The following is a 19481-nucleotide window of genomic DNA, read 5'->3' as shown; positions in this document are numbered from 1 at the left end:
TGTCTCTGAACAGAGATGTATTTTTAATAAAATAAAACTCCAAGATTCATCCCTAACTCACTTCGTGTGTGTGTGTGTGTAAATTGTAAACCTGTCAGTGAGAAGAACCTTCAAATGAAGCAAGTAGAACAGGGGTTCTCAAACTGGGGGTCGGGACCCCTTAGGGGGTCACAAGGTTATTACATGGGGGGGGTCGCGAGCTGTCAGCCTCCACCCCAAACCCCACTTTGCCTCCAGCATTTATAATGGTGTTAAATATGTTAAAAAGTGTTTTAAATTTATAAGGGGGGTCGCACACAGAGGCTTGCTATGTGAAAGGGGTCACCAGTACAAAAGTTTGAGAACCACTGAAGTAGAAAGTGGTTTTAATACCATGATAGACATATAGCTCTATTCTTGGTAAAAGCACATATTAATTGCCATGTGTCACTACAGTATTGCTTTGATTCACTCAATATGGAGATTAGTAGGGACAGCATTTATTATAAGGGGTTTGGAATGTAAAGGGATTAAAGTGTTAGGATACATGTGTAAATGTCAGTTGTAGATTATTTTACTCTTACATGTAGAGATTTGCTTAATTGAATATTTAGGATTAACATGCAGGACTGATTTGGACCCTGGCTTTCTTCCCATCATAAATGCTCAGGTCAAAAAAAATCAATAAAACAAAATTTAATTGTTTTGTTTTTTCAGGCATACATTAAAATCTATCAGGGAGAGGCGCTACCTCATCCTAAATCAATGCTCCAGGTATTTCCTTATCCTTTGAACATAAGCGAAGTGAAGAAATAAAAATTAAATTCTGTGCTATCATTAAGGATTGTATTTCTTCAAGAGACTGAAGGTTGTGAATGAAGTGTTAGCACCCATGGAGCTGTGTTTCTTCAAGAAGGGCCGAGGCAGTTACCCACTTCGGGGACTTGTGTGGGCTCAGAACCACCTGAAGTGGTAGCCACTGGGGTTCTGCTGTACATTAGCATATCCACTCCTTTGAAACCTTGCCATGTAGTCTACATTTTGACTCAGTTTCCCGTATTATTTTTATTAGCTTAGTATCTAGTGCTAATAGATAGGTGCACTTAGTTACATGTCTGCACCATTACATGGTGTCAGGCCACTTTTCACTCTGTGGGTCTGTGTCAGATAAGGTAACTGTACCAATATTCCCCTCCATGGCTGATCCAGAGAGGAAAATCAGATTTAGATTGAGCTTTGTGCAGTCCAGTCATGCCTTGCTCAAGTGTGCAATGCTTACGTTGTTTGGGGTTTAGGACTTGCAACAAGGGAGGTGCTCACTTTGTGCTGGCTTTACCTCTTGGGTCTTGAGGGCTGAAAGCCCCTCTAGTGAAAGAAGCCAGAGGAGTTATTTGGTTTAGAATCTGAAGTTGTTCTGGGTACCTCCCCTTTAAGGAACCATCTCCTCCTTGGACTTGTGTAAGGGTTCAGAAAGCCACTTCCAGTGCTCCCTCAGGTCCAAAGACAAGGGATAGACTCCAGTGGATCACCACTTCCCTTCCTACTGTGACTTTCAAGGGGAGGATGGGACCACATTCTCTCCTGTAACATTATTTAGACTGGGTTGGCTCTGACATGGACACATGCATGACCCCAAAAGACACTGCTTACTATAAATTCTGAGCCCGCAACTGCAGGCCTGTGACCCGACCAGAGGTAATACACTCAGGGGAGAGGGGGAAACTGCCTTTTATATAGCGATGGAATTTTTTCCTGACCGCTTTCTAACATTAATTTGGATATCCTTTTCCATTTGGTAACCATCAAAATAGTCTCTTCCATACCTATCTCATGATGGAAAGATCATGTACAGGTATATGGATGTATAATACGTAGCTTTTCTAGAGTGCCAGGGCTGAAATCTTTGCTTCTAGTGAGCTATTTTAATCTATTTTACAGCAGATCCTTTATCTGTTCACATGGAAGGTTTTCTTCAGGTCTGAAGTTAATGGGTAAACATTCAAAATTAAATGGTACAAAACTGGTTAAAGGTGTTGGTGATTCATAATATACAACTAATGTTACTGGCAAGTCAGATACGACCATGTGTAGTGCTTGATCAATATCTGTATGCTTTCATTTTCTGAAGGCAACAGCTGAAGCCAACAATCTTGCTGCAGTAGCAGGAGCAAAAGACACCTACAACAAAGGCATGGAGCAGGTATGTTGATTACGAAATTAAGGCAGTGGTACGTGTAGTAAGGCCTCTGTTGTAGAGTTATGCGTAATGTGGTGTTAAACAGTTACACAGTTAACATACTAATGGACAAATTGGCTGAGCATCAGGACTCCATGTGTGAAGATCACGCATGCTGTAAAAGTCACAAGATCACTCATGAAGGAGGGAGAAGGAAATTGATGGTGAGGTAGGGGGGTGGGATTGAGATGTATTCTCTACATGCTAAATGACTTGAGAATTCTGTTAACAGCCGCTGATTAAAAAGATACGAAGCAGCTAGTAGAATGAACAGATACATCTGGTGGTAGTATCACCGTACAGTGTTCATACTAAAAAATATAAAAAAAATTGTTTGGCTTTTGGAGATATTACACTACTGATTTCTGATGATTTTCTGTAAGGCTATAGAGCAACATAAATGTGCCATAAAATGTGAAGATTAAAAGGTACTTTAAATATTCAGTATTTGCAAAATCCAAAACATTTCTTCCAAATAGCTACATGTAGTTAACAATTTCATTCACCGTATGCTACTTCAAACTCCATTGTGAAGGTACGCTTTTATAGTGAACACACTACCAAGGTCCACTGCAATCTTCAGACCACGAAGTTGGGCAACAGTTTAAAGCCACTTATCACAGAACCATTGACACCATATGGGAAATTCTGAAATACAATTGTACATCTATGTTATAGATATCAGAAGGTCTTTCACTTACTGTGAAGCATGTGCCCATGAAAACAGCATCAACTTAAGAGTTCACCTGCTCCTGTAGCTACTGTAAATTAGTGCCATGGCCACCTCTGGACTACTGTGTGCAGTATTGGCCACTACACCACAAAAAGGATATTGCATAAGGACATAAGAACGGCCATACTGGGTCAGACCAGTGGTCCATCTAGCCCAGTATCCTGTCTTCTGAGAGTGGCCAATACCAGGTGTGCTAGAGGGAATGATCCATCCCATCGCCTATTCCCAGCTTCTGGCAAACAGAGGCTAGGGACACCATCCCTGTTCATGTTGGCTAATAGCCATTGATGGACCTATCCTCCGCGAATTTATCTAGTTCTTTTTTTAACCCTGTTATAGTCTTGGCCTTCACAACATCCTCTGGCAAGGAGTTCCACAGGTTGACTGTGCGTTGTGTGAAGAAATACTTCCTTTTGTGTGCTTTAAACCTGCTGCCTATTAATTTCATTTGTTGACCCCTAGTTCTTCTGTTATATGAGAGAGTAAATAACACGTCCTTATTTACTTCACATCAGTCATGATTTTATAGACCTCTATTATATCCCCCCCCTTAGTCATCTCTTTTCCAAGATGAAACGCCCCATACTTAATCTCTCCTCATACGGAAGCTGTACCATACCCCTAATAGTTTTTGTTGCTCTTTTCTGAACCTTTTCCAATTCCAGTATATCTTTTTTGAGCTGCGGCGACCACATCTGCACACAGTATTCAAGGTATGGGCATACCATGGATTTATATAGAGGCAATATGATATTTTCTTATTCTCTATCCCTTTCTTAATGATTCCCAACATTGCAGATGATGAGAGCTTGGAGATGGTTGACAAGAAGGGCATGGAAAAACTGTCCTATGAGAGAAGAGATTGGAATTATTTGCCTTAGAAAGGAGACTAAAGGGGAATGAGTCTATTAAAATAAAGAATGGTACCCAGAAGGTAGATCAGGAATTTTTGTTCTCCCTGACTCACGACCCCAGAACAAGGGGATGCCATCGAATCAAACTAAAAGGTGGTAAATACAAAACTGATGAAAGGAAATCCTTTTTCACACAATTTGTAATTGGACTGTAGAGCTCACAGCCACAGAAAGTCATCGAGGCGAAGAACTTAACGTGATTCAAAAAGATTGGGTACGTGTGGTTATCAAGATTATCACTGACGATAATTCTAGATGATAAAATCTTTGGAAGGGATACTAAACCTCATGCTTCAGGGTTTAAGCCTGTCTTTTCTGTATTAGAGATCAGGATGATGCCTAACGTGGGCAGATTACCCCACATCTACCCATTGCAGGGTTCTTATACCTTCCTCTGAAGTATCTCGTGCTGGAGTCTGTCAGAGACAGGATACTGGACTAGGCAGACTCCAGGTCTGATCCAGTCAGGCAATACCTCTGTAATAAAACTGAGTAGGAGTATTCCCATTTTGTGAAGACCTTTGAAGTTTTCAGATGAATTGTTATAAAAGAGCTGAATTATTTCTCACCTGAAGTCATGACTGGCCATGGAGATGATTGTAATATTGGAGAATTTAGACTTCAGGTAAGGAATAAACAGGAACAGATGTTTTCTTACAGATCCTGTTTCCATAGGAACTTCCCAAGTGTTATACTTTATGTACAAAATAAGTGTGGCTAAACAAAACAAGTCTTTATAAACATCTTCTGGATAACTCTGAACATTTTATATACCAAGTCTTGGTGTGACAGATGGGTCTGAAACTTTTGACACTAAGAACAGAGTAGAGATAATTGTTTTGGTCTTTATCTTAATTAACACTAGTTTTAATCAAGTCTTTATTATCAGTGCTACCATAGTGCCTAGGAGCCCAAGTCATGGACCAGAACCCCACTGTGCTGGGTGCTGTATAAATACTGAAGACGGTCCCTGTCCCAAAGAGTTTACAATCTAAGTATGACGAGGAAGAACAGGTGGATACAGACAAGGAAGAACAAGGAAACAATGAGGCCATATTGGTCATCTTGATGAGCAATGGTCTCACTACAGTTAGGCTGCTGGCGAGCGCATGAGGGGCAGCATGGGAAGAAGCATGAAGGGACTTGTTTGAGAATGTAACTCGTGGTTGATGGATGCTGACATCACGGGCCAATCAAAGGTGGGAGTCAGTACGTTGATAGTGAATGAGAGAGCTCATTAACGGCCTTGACAGTGAACACAAGCGACTTTTATGTTTGAGGTGATAGAGAAGGGTGAGTCAGTGAAGGATGCAAAGAGGGGAGAGATGGTCAAAACAACGGGCTAGAAAACTATCTTTGCAGCAGCATTTTGACTGGAGGTAAATGGAGCTAGGTTACATTCTTCAAGCCAGAAAGAAGGATGTTGTAGTAATTGAGATGATTTGAGACTGGACAAGAGTTCTAGCTCTGCGGATGGATAAGAAAGGCCCTAGCTTAGAGATGTTATGCAGAAAGAATCTTCATGACTTAACCATAGCCTGGATGTGAGGACCTAGAGTGGTCTGGTGATGCCCAGGTTATGGGCCTGAGTGACTGAAAGGATGATGGTGCTGTCCACAGTGTTTGAGAAGGTGAGGGAGGAGACAAGGAGTTCTGTTTTAGCTGTGACTAGCTTGTGCTGACAGACAGCCACAAGATATTAGAAATAGACCAAAATTTTAGTATGGACAGAAGACGACTGTTCTGGAGTAGAGAGAGAGATCTGAGAGTCAACAGCAGACTTGAATTTGTATTTGTGGATGAGATTACCCAGAGAGATGGGGCAGAGGGAGAAGAGAAGGGGACCAAGGCCGGAGCCCTCTGGAATCCCCCCCATAGAGCCGGATGGGGGGATGAGGAGGATCCTCTGAAGGTCACACTGAAGGAGCAATTAAAGAGGTAGGAGAAGAACCAGGAGAGGATAGTTACAGAAGCCAAAGGAGGGCAAGACTTCAAGAAGAGTGGTTGGTGGTGTTGAAGGCAGCTGATGCCTCAAGGAGGATGAGGATAGAGTACTGGTTCTGAGCTTTGGTGTGGAGAAGTTCATCTTGCTCTTTGGCAAGAGCAGTTTCAGTGGAGTGTAAGGGGCAGATGCCAGATTGGAGACGGTCGGGATGAGATTAGAGGAGTTCTTCTACAGACTGATCTTTAGCAGGAGCCATGTGAAGAAAGAAGACTAGGATAAACAATCCAAAATGAGTTTGATTTATGCCTCCCTTGAAGGGGGCAGGATGGATGGGCAGGTGCATGTTGCTGGTATAAACTCTTGTCCTTAATCTCCCCTTGAGAGCATTAAGTCTCTCCCAGATCACCTTTTTACCTCAAGAGGACTGGATGGGACTCCTTAGAGCAGCATTGACTAGCTCCATCATCTGCCAGAAAGGGTCCCTGGGGCACAAGGTACTTGTCCTCTCTCCCGTATGCCTGGTTCCCATTAACCAGGTGCAAGAGAGCAGGAGTGAAACCCATCTTTCCTGCATGGCCCTTCAGAATATGGCACCAGACATGTCGACTTGCTGAAGACCATGGCTTCAAATTCAGAATTGTAAAGGCAGGGTGCTGTGATTAGCAGCCCAGCTGTTCAGTAAAGCTGCTCATAGCAAACCCACTGAATAGGAAACTGAGCATGCCCAAGTACCTCCTCAGGCAGAGGGAGGCCTTTATCATTCAAATCAGCTGCTTGCCCTTAGTGAGTCTCTGATGCACTCATGAAAAAGTAATGTTATGGGATGGGCAGCTGGGGTATTCCTTGGGGTCTGTCTTCACACTCTGCTGAATTTACCAAGAGCCAAGGAATTATGACAGCATTTGTTTTTGTGAACTCAGAATATGGCTCAGTGTGTTTGATTTTGGGTAGACCTGTTAAATCTGCTGTTTTTGAAATCATCCCAACTTTGAGAGAGCTGTGCTTATGGGTGTGTGTTTCTGGGCTGGACACTTTTCAGAATACTGCAAAGCTGAAGTTCTGAGCAGATTAAGAACGCTTCCCCAGCCTCTGGTTCTTGTTTGTTGCATCATGACTGGTTCGGTCATCTTTTGCTCAATTGAGTGGTGAGAGGCACTCCGTGCTGTGGGTCCCGTTTTCTGGTTTCACTTAAATGATTTTATAGCATTTCCTCTGTTCCTTTAAAAGCTCTTTTGGAAAGGACCCATGGCAGCAATGGACACTTGCCCCCTTCAAGAGGGGGCTGGGGCTGCAACACAAGCAGAGAGATGGACACAGCTAGGGCTTTGACCAAGCTCATGAGACACTGGTTGTACATTCTTAGTGGCTTACATTAGCTAAACCCAGTAGGTTCCTAGTCTGGCTGGAGATGGCACAGTGGCTGATCCATCAAGCTAGCTACCTTTCCACATCTGATCATTTAGAACCAGAGCATCTCTTTGCATCCTAGCTTAGGATTTGTTCTTGTTAACCAGGCTGCTGAGGGTGGAAATTGAGTAGTTTGAAGTCGTGCAAGCGGTGTCTTACGTGTCCTTTTAACAGACCAGAAAATCACATAACTTTAATTGGAGGTAGATTGGTGAATCCCTTTAAATTGCTCCCCCAAGCAACTTGATTACTTTCTGTAGTCCAGAAATGAAGAGATGGCACCTTCAGAGATCTGACTGATATTTCAGACTCTGAGCCATTAGAGTCCTGTGAAATCAAGTTTCTGATATGGAATATTTAAATCTACAGGATGCAGTCACAGCTGCCAGCAGGGTTTTAAAAAAATCCATTCTTCCATAGGGAGAAAGGGAAGCTCTCCCAGGCTGGGGCCATCATGTTTTGCAGAATCTCTGGTTTTACTGGGGGAGGGACTGTTTCTAACCCTTCTGGGCCATTAGCTTTCCACCCCTAAGTGAACAATATCGCTTGATGCAGTGCTGTCTTCCCAAGTCTGCAGGCACAGCTACGGCCTGTGCCACTATGGATAGCTTTGCCCAGCTGCAGCACAGTGAAGAGCTGGGGATAGACGAGGCCTAGATGGCATCCGTGGGTAGGTTCACCCGGCTACGTCCAAAACAGAGGCTGAGGCGAGGGCTAGAGTTCGTTACCCCTTTCCCACCTGTTTTAACAGCCAAGAGGTTCTGAGATTCTGTTTCACCTAAAAGCAGAGACTTGCTTCTGTGTACTTATTCTGTGAAGGTGAATGTTATAACAGGTCCACAGTTTCCTTGCTGCCACTGCGCCCCCTGCCAAAAAACCCCCAACAAAAGACGCTGGAGAATATAAAGTCATGTTAGACTGAACATTACTAGATGGTCGAGGCCATTTCTGATTCTTAGGCTTCAGTCTGAAGCAGGAGTGTCTAACTGCTTACCTTGAGCTTTGGAGTGTTCTGACCATGGTCAGCTGCAGGTGAGTGTGGTGCTCGAGCTACTGCCCTCTAAGAATCAAACATCAAGCAGGTAATGGTTTGTTATTTCGAATGCAACGTTGGACAGCACAAGCTCTTCCTGCTGTACCCTGACCCCTCACGTCTGGTTATTCTTGTCACAGGTTTGTGGAGGAGATAAGCCTTACATTGCTCCGTCAGACCTGGAGAGACAGCACCAGGATTTTAAGGAGTCAGCTGTCAGACAGTTCTGTTCTGTGAAAAAAATGGGAGGAGAGGAGTTCTGCCGTCGCTACCAGGACCAGCTTGAGGCGGAGCTGGATGAAATCTATGCAAACTTTGTGAAGCACAATGATGGCAAAAACATCTTTTATGCTGCTCGTACCCCTGCCACTCTGTTTGCTGTTATGTTTGCCATGTATATCATCTCAGGACTGACTGGCTTCCTTGGTATGAACTCCATCGCTAGCCTGTGCAATCTCGTCATGGGGCTAGCACTGATATCCCTTTGTACTTGGGCATATGTTAAGTACTCTGGGGAATTCAGAGAAGTTGGAACAGCCATTGATCAAATCGCTGAAGCACTATGGGAACAGGTTGGTATCTATTGAACTATGAAAGTGTCCTTTCTTGGATGAACTTGCCAATTACAATTTCTGTTTAATGCTGTTAATCAAAAATTGTTCTAGAGCAGACTAAAGAATTCAAGTTCTTCTGGAAGGTAAAATGAACTCAGAAGTATAGACATTGTGTAACTTTCAAGGAGGATACCTTGGAGAAATTAGACTATAAAACCAGCCCAGGATATCATCCAGTGTCTAATTACCTGAGGTCTTTGCTGACACTAAGTTCTGAGAGTAGCACAAAAGTGGAAGGATTTTTTAAAAAAATCCTTGTTGTTTACTTTTCTCTAAAAGGTAAGTTTGAAAACCCGGTGAAGAATTCTTAGAGAGGTAAGTTGAAGTTGTTGAACATCTTCATTTCTGATACGGTGCATGTGAGACTCCATTGATTTTTTGGTGCAAGAGCTGTGATGCCACAACACTGCCCAGAATCATCTCTGTATCTGTCATCCCCTTGCTGTTGGACAGCATGCATGGCACTGAAGAGAAAGCTAATTAAAGACTGCAGGGAAGAAAATTAGAGGTAATGAATACCTGCAAGGAGTCCAGCTTGCAGCAGCTTCCGTAGGAGAGATGGCTGTGCTTTCTCATATTGGGAAGACAGACTGTTTTAAATGTTACTAATAACATTTTGAGAAGCATAGTGGCTGGTATAGTTGCCCACGTAACAACGTTTGCCGGAACCAGTGGTTCTCAACCTGTGGCCTAATCAGTGCACAGCTGTGGCCCATGCGACATCCTCAGGGCCATACAAGTAATATATATTTTGTGTGGATGTGGTCCATATAACGCACAGAAAGCTGCATATGTGGCCCACAATGGTAAATAGTTGGAGAACCACTGGCTGGAACAATTCGCCTTTCTTTTAAAAGCGAACATATGATATGACCTTACATTAAGGTAGCGAATGGTGGTAGATGAATTTTCATTCAACTCTTAATCTGGGAACATGTAATTTTGCCTTTATAGCCTCAAGCCAATCTTGTTACTACTTGATCTGATTGGCCAACTATATGGGTCCAGCTCTGAGGTTGGACCACAGGATTTCTGACCGCTTTTCAGAGACTGAACAGGGACCGGCGCTAGGGAAGGCTACTGGAGACTCCGTAGTTCTAGTGCCGGTAGTTTAGTGATGTGATGCTTTGAGTAAAAACAGGCGATGACTTGTGCGGGGGTCTCGGATGGGAGAGGCGATGCTAAAAAGTGACCAGCAAATAGTTGTGTGAGGTAGAAAATAAATAAATACTTAGGGCCTCACAATGGAAACTGGTTGTTTAAATACTGAATCTCAGTTCAGGATTACTGTATGTAAGATGGTACGGGGCAATGTGCAGGATGATCAATCTCCGTTCTCAACTATGTAAGTTACCTTTGACAGATTTTTTTTTTCTTAAATTGCAGGAAGCAAAACTAGACAATAGGTTTGTAACTTGAGGAAATCTGTTAAATTCTCGTAATTTACTTTCTATGTCCTAATTCCTGAAGCTTTGAAAAAATCCATACCCTCCTGCAGTCTGATATAAATTCTGACTTCAGAATTGTTTTGTCCTAGCTTGAAGTGGCTTCCTAGAGTCTAGACTTCATCAGCTTCACATGTAAAACTGGGGTTTCTAAGCATGCAGTTGGGTCCTTACTTCAAGGAAGAGACCAGGTCATAGCAAATCAACACTTCAGTTTTGCCAGCAGAGCTATGTTGGTTCAGGGTGTGTGAAGGAAAAACACACCCTTAACTGACCTAGCTATGCTGACGAAGACTCTGGTATAGATGCAGTTATACTGGCATAAAAGCCTTTTCCTGGTGTCACTTACTTTGCTTGGGAACTCTTTTGATGGTGAAAGCTCCATTCCTACTACGAGGGTTTGCCAGTACAGCTGTACCGACTAACCCTTTCTAGTGTAGACTATGTGACGGGTTTGGTCATAGAGACCCCCTTGGGACTGTCACCTGATGGGCTGAAATTATCTCTGAGCCCGTTTTCCCTGCCAGGTTGGGACTCCAGAACCCTGCCTTGTTGAGCCAGACATGCTAGCCTGCTGCAGTACAGACCCAGGTCTGGTCCACACCCCCAAAGCTGCAGACTTTAACCAAATACTGCTCAGCAGGTCACCTATCTTCAGCACCCAGAAACCCAGTTTCGAATGGGATCCAAACCCCAAATAAATCCATTTTACTCTGTATAAAGCTTACATAGGGTAAACTCATAAATTGTCCACCCTCTATAACACTGAACATAGAATCATAGAATATCAGGGTTCGAAGGGACCTCAGGAGGTCATCTAGTCCAACCCTCTGCTCAAAGCAGGACCAATCCCCAACTAAATCAGAGAGATGCACAGCTGTTTACTCCCTCAGGTATTAATCACTTACTCTGGTTCATTAATACTCAAAAGTGAGTTTATGAAGTATAAAAAGTAGGATTTAAGTGGTTTCAAGTAATAACACAGAGAACACAGTAAGTCACCAAGCAAAATAAAGCAAAACACACAAGTCTAAGCCTAATACATTAAGAAACTCTTTACAGGTAAATCTCACCCTTAGAGATGTTCCCATAAGCTTCTTTCACAGACTAGACTCCTTCCTAGTCTGGGCCCAATCCTTTCCTCGGTACATTCCTTGTTAGTTCCAGCAGGCATCTTAAGTGAAAAGCAGTGGCTTTCTCATGATTGGGACCACCTGTTTGTTCTCTCCCACCCCCCTCTTATAGCTTTGCACAAAGCAGGAATCTTTTGTCTCTCTGGATCCCCACCCCTCCTTCTAAATGGAAAAGCACCAGGTTTAAGATGGATTCCATCATTCTCTCTGGGTTGGCTTACATGAACACAGGAGGGCTTGCAAGTAAACAGAGCCATTTACAACCAATTGTCCTAGTCAATGGGAGCCATCAAGATTGTAAGCCATCATCAATGGCCCACACTTTGCATAATTACAATAGGACCTCAGAGTTGTATCTGAAGCTAGAAATATAAAGTATAAGACTGATACATGCATACAAATCAGATGAACACACTCAGTAGATTATAAGGTTTGTAATGATACCTTACAAGGGATCTTTTGCATGAAGCATATTCCAGTTACATCATATCCACACTCGTAAGCATATTTCCATAAACATACGGAGTGCAACGTCACGGACAACACCTGTCATTGCCATTGGACTATGCATTATACTGTGAAATAAGAACCAGTTCCTCTCCGATTGCTAGCCTAAGGCCTGGCTTACACTTAAAAATGAGATTGACCTATTTGTGTTGCTTAGGGCTGTAGGTAGTTCAACCTAGCCCTCAGTGTAGCCGCGGCTCCTCTGATGGAAGAATTCTTCTGTTGACCTAGCTCCCACCTCTGAGAGATGGATTAGCTACATCTGTGATGGATGGGTTCTTCCCAATGTAAGAAACGTCCACACTATAGCTCTCTAGGGGTACAGCTGCAGCAGCTGTAGTGTAGATGTGCCCATCATCATTCTGAAACTGAAGGTGGATTCCTTTGTCCCGTGTCTCATGCATGTTGTTGCTACTGACCACTTCTAAATCTCTCTGCTTTTCTCTTTTCTCTTTGCTTCAGAGGAATCCCAGGAAGGTGAGAAATTAGCAGCAATTAGTCTTATTAATTAGTTGCCTTTATTTTCCTGCTGCTTGCTGAGAGTCCTTTTCCTAACCGCTGAATTCATATTTTAGGTGTGTTCCAAACTCTTTGAAGTTGTTAGACGTCGAATGATTCGCCGTGTTCTTACATCAGCGCAGCGACAGCGACTCTCGTCCAACAATAACAAGAAGAAAAATTAGACAGTATTTTTACATTTCTTTCTGTATCTGAAGTGTTCACACTTACACATATAGGACAATAAGCAGGACCGTCTGGGCCGGTCTGCATAAATGCTGTAAACATACCAGATTGATGCTGCATATAGGGTATGGAACTGCACAGCCATCTTCTAGGAACTGTAAAGTGGTTTGAATTCCGTGAAATGCTGCTGTGTAGGAGGAGATCGGTTTTGTTCATGATTCACCTCATTACTATAGCAGCACAGCTTTTCACCATTTCCTTTAGTGCATCATGTTCTTGTTTATTTTTCAGATTCCAAGATCTTAATTTTTTCATTACTTGAATTCTTGTATTTTATATTTTTAAAGGGTTATTTATTTACCTCCTCTTTATTTTGCACATTTCTCATACCACAGGTATTGAAGCCCCTGAGTGATAATTTGATGGAGGATAACATGAGGCAGTCTGTAACAAACTCTATCAAAGCAGGCCTGACCGAACAGGTGTCTCATCGTGCCAGATTAAAGACAGACTGACCATTCATCTCCTCGTCAACTCTGCCCTCTCATCCTAGACATGCTGTACAATGAGAACTCAATAAAAATAAACCAAAGTTTACAATCAACTATAGAAGTAGTTTAGTGTGACTGGCTTCACTGATTGGTGCCATCAAGTGTGAAAAATAAGTTTGTCAACATTAAGCATTCTCTTTAATCTGCTTCTAAGACAGACCAGTGCCATGGATACTGGTAAGTGCGGGGACTCTACATGCAGTTTTAGTGTGTGGTGCCCACGTATCCCAGGGTGAGTGACGTTCCGCCTTTTCTGAGATGGTGCAGTCTCTGGCGTGCAATGGAAACGTATCCTCTCTACAAGGATATTTCAGGGAAGTAATTGTCAAATGTGTACAAGGAAATCTTGTAACAGTGTGTTTAGCCACCCAATATCCCATTGGAACTTTTAACTTCCGGAGTATTTATAAAATCACTGTATCAAGAGTCAAATTGAAACGTCAGTGCTAGCTGACATCAGTGAAGCCATTATTGAGCCACTGTATAAAGAGGATCTTGCTTGACTGCTTTTTACACCAGTGTTATCCGAATGCATGTTGGTTCCTTACAAAAAATGACATTAGAACTAACTATTGTAACTAAGGAAGTGATTCCAAGTGTACATTTGTCTTGCCTTTTTGATTCACACACTTTGTCGGAGAGGCACATCAGGAAACTGAGCTGTCTTTTTCTGCAGTTTAGCCTTCATGTGTATAATAATACACCATTGACGTTCCTGGAGGGCAATTCCATCCAAAAAAAGTTGCCTACAGCTAGGAAGCAGTGAGAGAGGGTGGTTTGTACAGCGTGTTTTTATTTTTAAGAAGTCAGATAGGGCGTGTACATGAAATATAAATATATAAATACAATTTTGTATCAAAGTTTTGTAGTTTATGGCAAAACCTGGTTCTGTGGTAGGCTAAGTACAGTCCCTGTGACGGAATGCTTGTGGCTCATGTAAACGTGTGAATGCATCAACAGTTTGACGTTTTTGATATAGTTGTGATATTTACCTGCCTTGAGCACTGCGATCTCTCACCCCGGGAAATCAATGGGAATGTTGGTTGTGAAACTTATTGTCCTCTGTTGCATTTTAAAGTTATTTCCTGTAATTTATTTTCAGTACATGATTAAAATAAGTTGTGTATATATTAAATGAAACTCCTTTCTTCTTTAAGAAATGGTGTGTACATGTACTCACTCCATAAATCATGCCAGCTATTTAATCTGAAAAGATGATAAAACAAGAATTGCATGTTGTACTTAGCACAAATATATGCTCCGGCTTTTAATGAAGATGAACCTGAAAGTATATTGGTCCCCTTTCATGCTGGAATGTCTGTCTTTGAAAGAGAACACTTTGTCTAACAAGTCTTGAACAACACACAAAAGTGGTGGTGGTATAAGATCTCATCCTAATTAATACCCCACAAAGCACACTAGGTCACTTGTTGAGTTGCATGTCAGTTTCCAAACTTCATTGATTGTATTTTTCAGAAACTTGGTTTTGTTATGGATTGTGACCTTCAGTTCCATATGTATTAAGCTGATATGAATGAAAATGTTTTCAAATATATATATATGACAACTTAAGAAGGGTAACTAAATAGCATCTTAACTATTTCAGTTTCACCTGAAAATGATCAGTTGTGCAGTGGATTGTTTTGCATCCCTAATTACTTACCTAGTAGCAAAAGCATGAAACTGATTGGTTAAAGCGCCTAGAATTTCTTTTTTCAGACAAATCAAGGAATCAAGTGAAGTCTAAAAATAACATGCACTAGGCATAAGGGAATTCTGCCATGATTGTTTCATGCAATAGGCAATAAATTCAGATAGACAAGCTACATTGATGTTCCAGGTGCTTCCCTATTTTTTTCTGGAGTAGCAGGTGTTTAGAGTCTGGAGAAAGTCTTTAACTGAGACGAGGTATGTGAGGTAATATCTTTTATTGGACCAACTTTTGTTGGTGAAAGAGACAACCCTTCAAGCTACAAAAACTCTATAACAGGCATGTATATTGGGTTATGTGGTTTCTTTAAAATTTCACAAGATTGGATGCGTTTAAAGTACAGCAAATAGAACTTTTGAAGGTTTTTTTAGTTGGTGTTGGACAATCTAGTAAATTACAACAAAGAAATGAATTCTACAATGCCTTCACAATGGTGCCAATTTACTCCATCATAGCAGTCACTTCTTTCTGAAGGATTGTCGACCTCACTTCACAGCCCCTGAAGGTGCAGCCTTTCTAACACTCCTGGCAGTGCTGGCCATCAAGTTGTGGTGGAAGGATGTGTGTCACCTGTAGAAGAATTGTCCCAAAACCATCTGCTCCTTGGATGTCTTGCTAGAAACCTATACACAAATGTTAGCCTGATGGGATCCTAAAATACAATCAAATGACTGCAGGCAACACTTCTTGGGTTCCCAATTCTGGCTCTAAAGTGGAAGATTTGACATGCCTTCTACAGTATAAGGTTTGACTTCTGCACAGTCTACTTTGTTTCAGAAAACTTTTGTCTTAAACCCACTGAGTAAGTTAAACTTCAGTTTATTTCAGTATTCCTGAACTGCTTTCCATCTCTGTACCAATACCTGTCTTTCATCCAGGTTTCTTCAAGAGGAATTCTATGCCTGTCAACTGGCTTGTTATAGGCTACCATAAGCATTTCACCTGAAACTGTGTTTTAACACTGAAGCTTCCCCTCCCTTTGGCTGGAAGCCCTTTTGTAGGTGGATGCTTGTACTCCTGTTGTGCAGGAGTAGAATGGAGCATTCATGCCAACTGTAGGTACAGGCCTTCAACTTTCATCTCCCTTTTCGTGGCAACAAGAGGAAAAAGCTACTGCTGAAGCCAGGAGTCTGGCTGACTTATAACATGAGTGCTGCTCTAACACTCAAGAAAAACTGTGTGTGATGTTCTAACTCAAATTCCAAACCGATGTCCATCTCTCAACCCAGGTTGTGGAGCCAAGGATCCAGCAGGTGCTTGAAGTGGCCTCTTCAGCATTGACAATTTTTGTGATTTTTTTTTTTTAAACTTTCTTAAAGCTCCAGTTGTCATGATTACACCAAAATCTCAGCTGCTTAAATCTTGTAAAGTTTGTACCTGTGATCTCAAAAGGCTTAAAACTTAAGCTTAAAAATCATTTCTAAAATACATCTGTCTTCTAAGTAGCAGAGCATCTCACCCCCTCTACTGGGGTGCTGTCAGGACAATACTGCACTGTTGGGCAGTGGTACCCTGTTGCACAGAGCTGAAGGGCTCTATTTAGTCACACTGTCCAACAGCCCAGGGATTAGCACAATTACATGGGATCTGGAAGCCCTGTTTTCAGATCCTAGCTCTGCCTGATTTGGAGCAGGGTCTTCAATCCAGGTTTTCCACATCCCAGGTGCACCTCCTAACCGCTTTGCTGTGGGTAGGTGTCTCTACCCCCTCCTCCATGCAAAAGGGCTGGCCTGTTTTAGGTACCTAACTTCAGCAGTGACAGTGTGACTGCCTCCCAAACAAAGTTAAGTGTCTGTCTACCTCTGAGCAGGCCACACCCCTCCTTGTCATTTCCTAGGGCCTAGCTTAAACAGCTCCCCACTCAGCTTCAGTGAATCCCATTCTTTGGTGCCTGCCTCTCATGTTGAGTAAGCTAAGCATCTGAAATCACCTGCATCTAAAGCTAGTCAAAGATCAGCTCAACAGATGGATAAATGTGGGCATGCACTATAGCTGAAATAAAGTGGATTCTTGTTACAATCTCTATCCTTAATACAGTTGATTCATCCTCAGCTCTAATTAATGGAAGTTGCAGAACAATTCTAGATACTTTATTGGCTCCAAACAAATAGATTCTGAATGTGTGGCTGACACTAAGCATGTTCTAAAGACTGAACACTGGTGGTGGAAAAAGAGAGAGGTTGGCTGAGCCCCCCCTTGTCCTTGCTGAGAACTGACAGTAGCTGCCCTTTGCTCTGCAGGGTTGTGCATGCTTCCAGGCTCCTACTGAACTTATCAAAACACCTCTTGCCAGCAACAGAGGAGAGCAGGAAACCTCTTCAGCAGGCTAGACTAAAGTCTATTGCTATTCCTGTTGGATTGAGTGTTTGCATGTTTGTCACTGACAGTTTAAACTGGAATCCAGACCACCACCCCTGACCCTGACCGAGAATCAGAAGTGCTGAACTGCGCCTGTTTCTCTGTCTGCATCAAGCTATGCCTCTTCCTCTGTTAAGTTAGGAGCAAAGCAAGGGAATCCCTACCTGGGATTTTTCTGGTAGTTGTAGACTCTCTCAGAAGATGCTGATTTAGATTTAGCCAGCTGGCCAAGGAGTAAACCTTGCCATGCTTCTATAAACAGCCTCCTGAGGGTGAAGTGTGTTGTCCTGCTGTAAAGATCATTACTTCTAAACTAAAACTGATTCCTTTCTGAATGGCTTAGAACAGCTCAGTAGGCTACCTTCTCTCAAAGGCCAAGCCTGACTGCTGATGTGGATCTAGACTATGCTGGAGAGAACTGCAGTGTAGAACCAGTGTCAGAGACCCTCCTCCTGCCTCAGCTACACCAGCAAGGCTCATAACAGTGATGGGTACCCTCTAAGAACCTAAATGAGCAAAGGATACTGTCCCATAACAAAGTACAGTACTAAGCATTTTCTAGAACTTTATTTTCCAAAGAGCTGTCCCCCTGTTCACTCACCCCCTACTCCACAGGGGTGCTGTGAGGATTAGTAAGTATTACTCATTTTACAGAGGAAACACAGGTGAAGTGACTGTCCAATATCTGACACCACTGGCATGTTACAATGGAAGACCACCTACCATTGTGCTGAATCAGCCAGACCTCCCTGCATGTCACCACCTACCTTATTTTGCACATTTGATGCTGGCTCTGAAAGAAGAGGACGATGACAACCTGTGGCACTTTTAGCAACTAACAAATTTATTTGAGCATAAGTTTTCGTGACCTACAGCTCATGAAAGCTTATGCTCAACTAAAATGTGTTAAGCTCAAAGGTGCCCCAAGTCCTCCTTTCCTTTTTGCAGATATATATTAACATAGCTGCTGCTCTGAAAGAGTAGTTCACTCCAAGAAATTAGCAGGAACCTGATTTATTTCCAGTACATTTTGAGGATGAAGACTTGAAACTGAAATCCAAAACTTGACACTGGAGCTAGAGTTCAGCCTTTCACCTAACAGAACATAAAATCTACTCACGCTGCAGTTTACAGCTCATGGTAGTGATCAAGTGCAGTGCACTGAATAGGAAGTTCCTTTCCCCCTATGGAAATTGTTTCCAGACTGTGGGAGCCAGCTGCTGGCTAGGTTTGGCCAGGGCAGTGAGATGACAGTAGTACATTTTGACCTGCTCACCAGCTCCTCCCCTCACCAAGGGAAGGAGGTAACTTTTTTTTAAAGTTTGTCTTTAATGAGGGACCCCTGCCTTGTGATGTGTGGGGCTGCCAATTCTGCAACTCCTACCAAGTTCCAGCCCCATTCATGTTAGAAGATTGGAGCTCCTGAAAGTTACCATTTATTTTTAGCTGAATGAACAGAGGAACTGTGCAGTAAAAGAACTAGAGCCCCCTGAAGCTACTGTAATCCTTATTTTTTGTTACTGATAGAACTAACCTTCACACTATCCAGGTTGGGTTTCTGTGACTATTCTTTTAATATACTTTTTTAAATAAATCAGGCTCTTGCACAGCTTACAGGTTTGTAGAGACTCTTGTAAATTTCAGACTAAGTGCTAACCAGCCCCCCATTCTCTTGCTCCATCCTGCCATTTCAACTTGCCCCTGCTGCTTTCAACAACCCCATGAATAAGGTTTGTCAGACTAAACACTGCAAGAAAACCTAGTTGTCTAGGTCAAGACATTCCCTTAACACCCTCTGCCCTTCAAAATCTTAACTCCCAAGCAGTCATGGTGCTCTTACATTTGCTCCTGTTCAACACTCCACAGTCTACCACCACTGACATGTCACTTCAGATAACCCTAACTTCACTGAGAGAGAGGTGTCCTCACATTGGGTCTGGTACAAAAGTAAACAGCTTGTGCAGTGAGCCACCATGAAGTTATCTTAATAACTAGTACTATTTGCTTTTCAAGAGTGGAAGAGTTCAGCCTCATGGTGGCTTTCTTTCCTTACACAAACCAGCCAGAACTTACAGGAATGTTACAACTGGAACAAACATGACTGGGAGGTTTGCCTATTATGTTGTCAAGGGGCCTCAGTACATGTGACAGCTGTTGCCCTCTCATAATGCTGCATCCAGCTGTAACACACCCCTCTTTGGACCCAGTTACCAACTTACAGTGATCAGATG

General features: G+C 42.5%; 1 protein-coding gene across 6 annotated transcripts in view; it reads left to right on the top strand.

Annotated features, from left to right (window-relative positions):
* Nucleotides 1-14545, top strand: part of ATL2 (atlastin GTPase 2) — a 56745-nt gene extending 42200 nt beyond the window's left edge. Inside the window, exons 10-15 of one of the 6 annotated variants that reach the window (XR_012638961.1) lie at nucleotides 697-753; nucleotides 2108-2179; nucleotides 8388-8819; nucleotides 12409-12423; nucleotides 12522-12755; nucleotides 13026-13123. Coding sequence is in view for 5 of the 6 variants with exons in the window: in XM_074949853.1 (XP_074805954.1) it covers nucleotides 697-753; nucleotides 2108-2179; nucleotides 8388-8819; nucleotides 12409-12423; nucleotides 13026-13145 (696 nt within the window). In the remaining variant the exon portion in view is untranslated. Of the gene's footprint in view, nucleotides 1-696; nucleotides 754-2107; nucleotides 2180-8387; nucleotides 8820-12408; nucleotides 12424-12521 lie in introns of all 6 variants that reach the window. The other 5 variants (XM_074949855.1, XM_074949853.1, XM_074949854.1 and 2 more) reach the window with 5 other exon arrangements.
* The last annotated feature ends 4936 nt before the right edge of the window (nucleotides 14546-19481 follow it).

This window comes from Natator depressus, chromosome 3, assembly GCF_965152275.1.
Source record: "Natator depressus isolate rNatDep1 chromosome 3, rNatDep2.hap1, whole genome shotgun sequence".
In the NCBI taxonomy this organism is placed as follows: domain Eukaryota; kingdom Metazoa; phylum Chordata; order Testudines; family Cheloniidae; genus Natator; species Natator depressus.
The sequence above is the reverse complement of the archived record's forward strand: the minus strand, read 5'-3'. Positions and strand labels throughout refer to the sequence as shown.